Source organism: Dama dama, chromosome 15 (assembly GCF_033118175.1).
Source record: "Dama dama isolate Ldn47 chromosome 15, ASM3311817v1, whole genome shotgun sequence".
Classification (NCBI taxonomy): Eukaryota; Metazoa; Chordata; class Mammalia; order Artiodactyla; family Cervidae; genus Dama; species Dama dama.
The window spans coordinates 49,163,727-49,173,265 of NC_083695.1; the positions used below are offsets into that span (position 1 = coordinate 49,163,727).

Consider the following 9,539-nt stretch of genomic DNA (forward strand, 5'->3'; position numbering starts at 1 on the left):
ACAGACTGTGAGGCGCCATGCCTTTTGTGTCCTACTTGGGCAGCCGACCCCCCTCAGTCTGGACTTCCAGGCTGAGTTCACTCATCAGTATCTTGAGATTTGTCCTTAATTCTCTTCCCTTCATACACATCCAGTCCACCAGTGAGGTTTAGTCACAGTCTCATCATTATCTCTGTCACTGTACTAGCCTAGGCCATCCTCACTGCACTAACCTCGAACTCTTCATTCTGCTTTCAGTCTTGCTGTTAACATTCTTTTCTACACATAGCAACACACGTTCTTTTCAAATGCACATCATATCCCATCATTTTCCTGCTCAAAACATTTCAGTGGCTTCTTCTCACACTTAGTACACTGTCTAAACTTCTTTTCCAGCCTTACAGGGCCTGATGTGAACGGTCCCTTATCTCCCATGGTAACCTGCTCTCTACTCCTCTTTTCCTCTTTCATTATCCCTAGTGCTTTAGGCATTTGCTGTTCCTCCAGGCATCATGGCCAGCTCCTCTGTATCTTTCCAAGTTCTACTCAAACTTCCCAAAGGACTTTTCCAAAGACTCTTTCCAAAGATTTTTCCAAAGACTTTTCCTCAACAACCTGTTTGAAGCAGAACAGCTCTGTTCCAATTTCTTTCACTCTGTTTCTAATTCTGCTTTACAATCTACATAACATTCACTCTCTGAAATCACTTTGTTTTGTTCCTCTTCTCATCCTGTGAAAACTCCATGAAGCAGGGTTCTTGTTGCAGGATTGTATCCTAAATACATGCAGGAGTGTTTATAGCAGATTAACAATTCAGTGCCTACCTGGTTAATAATAATAAAGTGAATTTATCAGGATAATGATGCCAGTTTTTGGTTATTTAGATTCCTATTGCAAGGTTGTTTATGACGGACCAACCCAGGATCATTTAGCTTCAGGTAGCAGTTCCTTTTTCCTTCTTCATGTTTCTTTCACAATTTGCAATGAAAGCTAAAGATGAGGTCTGAAGAAATTGCCTAATTTACTGCAGTATAAGGATGACCCTGCTTACCTATCAGAAGAGAACTGACTACTTCTATGAATACTTTTATTTAGTTTGTATTGATGTTAGTGTAACTTATTAGTTCTTCTTCTCAATCAAAGGGTACTTTCAGGTTTAGCAACAATTCTAGCTGCTGCTGAAAGATTCAAGGCAGTTTGGGTCCACAGTAGTGAAGAAATCAGCAACAGTGCTTTTTGATTTATTTCTAATGATAACTTCCTCTCTGCCCAGCCCATATTCAGTGTTATCACATAACTGGAGAAAATATTAAAACTTTGAAATTTAGAAATTTAGTAAGCTTCACTATGTGACATAGTTATTTCTTTTTATACTAAAAACTTTCTCTGTGTGAGGTAGAAATTAGTTTTTTTTTTTTTTTTTGGTACCTATGAGGAGACTGAGAGTTAATGTATTTGTAAAGTGTTCTATTGTCTGTTGCTACTGATAGCAGAGCCATGACTATAACTAAGAACTCTTTGATTACAAACTCGGGATATTTCCCAAAGGGGATATTCCCTTATCTGCAAGAGAAGTCCTTATATAACTTATCAAATAATATCAATCTGCTCATTTGTTTATATCTGATCCATTCCTTATAGACCAAGGGCCAGAACTGAATTGAGTTAGCCTCTTTTTCAAGCATCATGTCAAGAAGTATACAGAAAGGGAAGGTTTGATTTGATACAATGATCAAAGGAGCTGGATTCTTAAAAAGAGTTACATACTGGGAAAAAGAGAGAACAATTTGGGCTTCCATGTGTGAAAGAATTCAAAACCAAGACAATGGCCGTGTCAAATACTTTCTAGAGTTTCTTTACTCCTTGGGAATTAGAGAATTAAAAAATCAGAACTTACTGGTTTATAATTAAGTATATCAAATTCTTTTTTTACATGATTATATTGATATATTGCTTGAGGTTTTATATAATTATCCAATCTTGAACCATTTTGAAAATGAAAGCAACAAGGGCAAATATGAAGTCACGTGAGATGCTCAGGATGTGAATTGATAATTGTTGAAACTACATTAAACAATTCTTCTTTTATCTTTTGAAGCTGTCCATAGTAAAAATTAAGATTTTGATTATGTTTTCAAGTGTTGGGATGAAATGATACAGCACAGAAATGTGGATAGTACCCTTTTAAGTATTAAAGTAGGTTTTTATTATTTAAGCACTATATTCAAACAACACATATGTTTTAGAGGATAGTTTAAGAAAATAAATCCAAATAATGTGCACTTAGATGACAATACTTATATCTTCAAAATATTCAAACTGCCAAATTTATTACTTAATGCCAGTGTCATTGGGCATAATCCTGATGTGACCTATAAAATGGAGTGGTTTGTCTGTTTATCAAAGTGATTCAAATAGGCAATTGACTAAAAAACTGGGTATTTTGGTGTAATCCATATTCAAGCCAAAGTGAAAGTTTCAAAAGAGTAAGCAGTAAAGGACAGATTACGAATTGGCACCAAACCTTATTACAGTTATACTATTATGAGAAGTATTAGAGTAGATGCATTTTTTCTTGGAGTAATGAAAGAGTATCAACTGCCATAGAAAACCTTGATATTTTATTATTTGAGTTTTGGGTACTTCTGTAAGTATACTTTTCTAAGCCAAATGACCAAATTTACAAAGTGGAAATCAGCTGGTGCCTTTTATAGTTTATTCCTTGATCTACTCAAAGATCTCTGATTAAGTACCTTTTCTAGCCATTTCACTTAGGGGCCCCTTGGCTTGGACGTAATATTGTTCATCATTTTATTTTGTTCAAATACCTCCTACAGTGTTTGGAATGGAGTGTTTGCTCAGCATTTATTTACTGAATATCTGGTGAGCATTTTTCACACCCTTAGGATTCACTTTTCTACTACATTTCTTGATGAGAAGTGATTGGATAGATTAAACCGCTACTAGTTGATAATTTCAGGCAACAAACTTTTTTAGTATGACTAATCTCATTCTGGGCTTCCCTGGTGGCTCAGATGGTAAAGAATCTGCCTGCCATGCAGGGGATGCAGGTTTGATCCCTGGGTAAGGAAGATCCCTTGGAGAAGGGAATGACAACCCACTCCAGGATTCTTTGGACTTCCTTAGTGGCTCAGCTGGTAAATAATCTGCCTGCAATTTGGGAGACCTGGATTTGATCCTTGGGTTGTGAAGATCCCCTGGAGAAGGGAATAGCTACCCACTCCAGTATTCTGGCCTGGAGAATTCCATGGACTATAAAAAGTGAGCTAGTTGAGATAAGTTTTTTTAATGCTTTTCTCTTGGGTGAATAATTGTTTTCTTGAAAATAGCATATTCTGTACTTATACGGCAATTGAAGTATACATTGCCTTTGGTTTTATTAAGAATTAAATGGGAAAGATAGTTTTAATTTGATTCATGAAAAATTGCTTCAGAAACATTAACCAAAGATACTGCATTTCTTTATTTTTATTCCCCTAGGCAATGAATTTATGGGCAGCACAAAGTAAGATGAATGACAAAGCCATAGAATATAGCTGAGGTAAGAATTACATAATTGCAATTCACACAGATAACATTTTCCTGAACTGTTATTACCTCCCACAATTGATACCCACCATTTCTGAAATTATCCTCCAGTTTTATCTACCAACGGGCTATGATCAAGTTCAGAAAAAAATGCATGGTTGAGAGTTGAGAAGATATTTAAAAAAATGAATCAGTCTTTTTTGATTTGCAATTCTACTATATATGGACTATATAAAGTCCATAATTCAACAGATTCTCTTTTCCTGTATTTTCTACCACTCCATAGATAAATAAAGGTTGGTTTTGGTTAAACTGTTTTAATTACACAAAATTAAGGTGTGTGACTAATATCAAGGCTTGGGAGTCACGACGCCTGGGATAAGATACTGGCCGTCACTTCTTTTGAGCAGGTTTAAACTTCCCTGAACCATTGTTCATGGGAACTATAACAGCAGCTGAGATTTTTGACCACCTACTTTGTTGTGGAAAGTGAAGTGGCTCAGTCATATCCAACTCTTTGTGACCCATAGAATGTAGTTGGCCAGGCTCCTCCATCTATGGGATTTTCAAGGTAAGAATATTGGACTGGGTTGCCATTTCCTTCTCCAGGGGATCTTCCTGACTCAGGGATCAAACCCAGGTCTCCTGCATTACAGGCAGACTCTTTACCATTTGAGCCACCAGGGAATCCTGGTGGAGTGATAGGAAAACCACAGAAGAAAGGCCTGGGAGGAGGGTAAAGTTCGCTAATTTTAACAAGCAAACTCCTGCATAAAACACAAATCAGAGGAAGAGATTCTGAGGCACAGAAGCTTCTTTTTCCACAGTTTGGGTCTATGTAATGTTCTCAAGGTCATTTTCTTTAATTTAGGAAATGTAACCCGATTAGAGAAATGAGCATTTTATCACTCTTAGGATTAACTTCTCTGCTATGTTTTTTTGATGAGAAGTGTATTTCTTATTTTCTTTGGGGTTTAGATGTTTCCAGAGTTAACTCTCATGTAACATTTTGAGAAAAGCAGGGAAGTTATTGTTTTCCTGTATTGCGTATATGAGGAACCTGAAGCTCAGAGATATAAATGGTTTTTCTAGTAGTTGAGACCTAAAAATAGCAAAGAAATGTCTTCTGACACTTTTATTTCACTGATTTACTTATCCATTCATTTAATCCCTAAATATTTATGTAACACACTCTTTGTCCCAGACAAAGAATATACTTATGAAACATCGTGTATGTAATTATGAACAAGGCAGGGGAGGCAGACAACAAATCTAATCAGAGAAATAAATAAATAATTATAACATGACAGAGGTAATGAATGATAAAATAATAGAAGAATTTTCTAAGTAAGTGACTTTTAGGCAGAAAGTAGAAATATACAAGAGAGAATGGAACATTTATTTCAGACACATAGAACGTTTGTAAAGCCTCTGCCCTAATCCTCTATTGCAGCTCAGTGCCTATGTTAGAATGCTGTGTGAGAGTGTTTGTGGGTGGATACATACCTCTGTTGCAGGTCATGCCTTCTTAAAACTCCACTGTTACATGGTGTCTTTGGTACAGTTTATCTGTGAATATCAAATAGAATGAATAGGAAAGGGAGAGAATATAAGTTGGTGCCAGTTCTATTCATAGAGAACTTAGTCATCAAGTATTTCCACTCCACTCTGCTAGCCCTGTGACTTTGATAAGACCTAGTCACCTAGTGTGAACAGAAGGGGTTAAATCAGCAAAAGTCTACACATACAGGGGCTCACATGATTCCTTGCAAAATGGAACGTTCAGTAAGTACTCTTGAAGGATGATAGCATGGTGATATCCTGGGGTTTTTCCCAAAGATAAAGAGCTAGAATTATACTTGATTTTCTCAAGGCTTGTATTCTACCATCAAGGACACTAGTAAGAATTTCCTTAAATCACTGAAAGCATGCATAAATTCTTTGAAAATCAATGTCTAACTGCTTGTTTCATTAACATTTAAGTCTGAGGGAAGATGATAGAGTATTTTAAAGCAAAAAATGGGAGAAATGGATACATTAAAAACAACAACAAAAAAAAGTCAACTGGAAAGAAGAGTACCTCAGTCTCATGACATTCAAATACTTGAATATTTCCCCAAGTGGTAGTCTTCTAATTTTAATAAAGTACATGTGTGAGAAGGCAAAGTGAAAATATTCATAGCCTTATGGGGATACTAGTTATATAATTCACAGTTTATACATTTATCAAATATATAACCATCTCTACCATCCCATTTTAGAACATTTCCCTCACCCCTTGAAATACTTTAATGCCCCTTCCAGTTAACCCCCACTCTCAGCCTCAGCACTAGACAGTCACCCATCTCTTCTCTATCTTTACATTTTTTCCTGGAAAGGGGAAACTTACTAAAATAGTTCTATGCGTCCTATGCCTCACCTCCAACTGTGGCTAAGTGACACTGGCCAAGGTTCTGAGTGTAAAAGCATTATAGACCTTGTTTCTCCTTGTCACTCAGAGTTATTTGAGTTTTTAAAACTGTAGTGGGTGTGGTAGACAAAATAATGCCCCCTCCTCCAAAGATGTTCACAGGCTAATCTCTAGAACTTGTAAATACTTTACATTACCTGGCATGGGGGAGTTAAGGTTGTTTATCAGTTGACTTTGAGATCAGAAAATAATTCTGTATTATCTGGATGTGTCCAATGTAATCATAAGGGTTCTTAAAGATAAAAGAGAGAGGAGAATTAATGACAATGAGGTATAACCAAAAAGGGATCTACTGGCCATTGCTGGCTTTGCAGATGGAAGAGTTTCCTTTAGAATATGGGAAAAATCAAGGAAATAGATTCCCACTAGAACTTCTAGTGAAGAAGGAAATGGCAACCCACTCCAGCATTCTTGTCTGGAGAATCCCATGAACAGAGGAGCCTGGCAGGCTATAGTCCATGGGGTCACAAGAATTGGACGTGACTTAGTGACTACAGAGAGAGAGAGAATTTCTAGATGGGACACAGCCCTGCTAGCATCTTGGTTTTAACTAAGTGCACTCATCTCCAATTTATAATCTTGAAAACTGTAAGATAGCATATCCACGTTGTTTTAAAGCCACCAAGGTATTTTTTTTTGGGGGGGGGGGTAATTTGTTAGAAATTACAAACCTGTAAATTACATAATGTTAGAGGATAGAACAAAAACCTCTTTTTGGTAGAACTGTTGTTGTTGGTCAGTCACCCAGTCATGTCTGACTCCCCATGGACTGCAGCATGCCAGGCCTCCCTGTCCCTCACCATCTCCCAAAGTTTTCCCAAGTTCATGTCCATTGCATCAGTGATGCCACCCAGCCATCTCATCCTCTGATGCCCTCTTCTTCTGCCCTTAATCTTTCCCAGCATCAGGGACATTTCTAGTGAATCAGCTGTTCACATCAGGTGACCAAAATACTGGAGCTTCAGCATCAGTCCTTCCAATGAGTATTCAGGGTTGATTTTCCTTAAGATTGTCTGGTTTGACCTCCTTGCTGTCCAAAGGACTCTTCTCCAGCACCACAATTTGGAGGCATGGATTCTGGCACTCTGCCTTTACTGGTTTTCAAGCAGTCCATTACATTTAGTGACTGAAAAGAGGACCTGGCTAATTCTAGGGAAGAGGATGGTATTTTCTTGGAGTGATTTTTAAGGAAAAACAGCAAAGAGTACTGTGTGCTATTGGGTCATTGCTGTTAGGTAGTTAGAATAGGAAAAGGAGTCCAAAATGGTGGTGGCTAAAAGACAAGGAAGGGAAAAGCCCGTGAAAATAGAACAGAGAAAGCTCAAAAGAAGGTCGGAGGACCGGAGTGAAGACCTCAGGTAGAACAAACAGCACTCCTGGCTAAGCCCAATTTGCATAGGGCAGGCCGAGGGGGAGGAAAAAACATATAAAAGGAGGAGCCAAAACGCTTTCTCCCTCTCCCCCCTGCCCCCTGCAGGCGTGTGCTCTTTCTCTCTCCCTCTCCCCTGCGCACTGGGGGCGCTCTTCTCTTCGCGTCTTTGGGTCGACATGCCCTCATGCCTCGAGGATGGATTTTCCTGCTATTGTCTAAATAAAATAGAGCTGTAACATGGAGCTGTAACACTGATTTAAGAGCTATAACACGGTCTGTCCAAGACCCGAGAGCTGTGACACGCTGAGGGCTTTAATGTCCGTCACTCCAAATCTTTGTTGTGATGAGACAGAACCAAGGAGTATACGCTCGCATGACATTGCCAACCACAAGAACCTTGGACTGGAGTTGGCCCCTCAGTAGGCATTTTCTGGCTCTCTCTGTTCCCCTGTCCTTCAGCATACACACATGCCTTGTCTGCTCCACAACCCTTTACTCGTCTTCAAAGCTCAAAGTTCCGGGAGACTTGCACAGTGAATGTTAGAGGCGGGTAGGAAGCTGAACTTTGGGGGTTGTCTGGAAAGGCTTCCCTCTTCTTCACCTGCTCTCAGCTCAGGAAGCTGAGCTTCACAGGCTGCAGTTATGGGTCCCTTTCCGTTTCTCTCTCATACTGGGCTGAGATAATGGCAGGCACTATCAAGAGAACACAGAGGCATTTGTATTCGCTTCATCTTTATATTACCTGCATATGGTAGTGCAACATCTGATTATCAGTAGTTAGTTAAATTGGAACTGATTTTTCTGGAATACAAATTAGACCTTGAAAATTGAAGGAGGCAGAGCGGTTTGGTGGTTCGTTGGAAGGGGTCCTTCCTGTGTCTCAGCTACTGCGGCTCTTTGGGCAGCAGCGGCTGCGCGGTGGTCGGAGAAGCGGCCTATAATTTCGGCATTAGGTAAAACAAAATGGCCCGAACCAAGCAGACTGCTCGTAAGTCAACGGGTGGGAAAGCGCCCCGCAAGCAGTTGGCCACCAAAGCGGCCAGGAAAAGCGCTCCCTCTACTGGCGGGGTGAAAAAACCTCATCGCTACAGGCCCGGGACTGTTGCGCTTCGAGAAATCCGTCGTTACCAGAAATCCACCGAGCTTTTGATCCGGAAACTGCCTTTCCAGAGGTTGGTGAGGGAGATCGCCCAGGATTTCAAAACCGACTTGAGGTTCCAGAGTGCCGCCATCGGCGCGCTGCAGGAGGCTAGCGAAGCCTACCTGGTGGGTTTGTTTGAAGATACTAATCTGTGTGCCATCCACGCTAAGAGAGTCACCATCATGCCCAAAGACATCCAATTGGCTCGCCGGATACGGGGAGAGAGAGCTTAAGTGAAGGCAGTTTTTATGGTGTTTTGTAGTAAATTCTGTAAAATACTTCGGTTTAATTTGTGACTTTTTTTGTAAGAAATTGTTTATATGTTGCATTTGTACTTAAGTCATTCCATCTTTCACTCAGGATGAATGCGAAAAGTGACTGTTCACAGACCTCAGTGATGTGAGCACTGTTGCTCAGGAGTGACAAGTTGCTAATATGCAGAAGGGATGGGTGATATTTCTTGCTTCTCATGATGCATGTTTCTGTATGTTAATGACTTGTTGGGTAGCTATTAAGGTACTAGAATTGATAAATGTGTACAGGGTCCTTTTGCAATAAAACTGGTTATGACTTGATCCAAGTGTTTAACAATTGGGGCTGTTAAGTCTGACCATACATCACTGTGATAGAATGTGGGCTTTTTCAAGGGTGAAGATACAAGTCTTAACCACAGTGTAACTTACAGTTTCCTTAAAAAAAAAATAAACCTGGCAGCTATAGAATACACTATGTGCATTTATAATAGCTATTTTATATATTGTAGTGTCAACATTTTTAAATTAAATGTTTTACATTGACACGTGGTGGGGAGTGTTGTCTTTAAGGTGTGTGTAATTTAGAGTTCGATTGGTTTTCTCCTGAGTAGACTGCACTTGTTTACGTAGTAAAATGCTTGGCGCGTTATACCTTGCATAAGTCCTCATTCTACCACATGTTAAACTAACCCTCTAGCTGATAATGCAAACACTAACGGGGAGGGGGATTTATTTATAAGGGCTCTAGACTATAATACAAGTTACTCACACCAG

General features: G+C 39.4%; 1 protein-coding gene across 1 annotated transcript; it reads left to right on the plus strand.

Moving 5' to 3' along the window:
- Positions 1-8,209: 8,209 nt before the first annotated feature.
- On the plus strand, positions 8,210-9,086 carry LOC133070199 (histone H3.3A). The gene has a single exon (XM_061162070.1). The coding sequence runs from the start codon at positions 8,334-8,336 to the stop codon at positions 8,742-8,744; it is 411 nt and encodes a 136-aa protein (XP_061018053.1). The 5' UTR covers positions 8,210-8,333; the 3' UTR covers positions 8,745-9,086.
- The last annotated feature ends 453 nt before the right edge of the window (positions 9,087-9,539 follow it).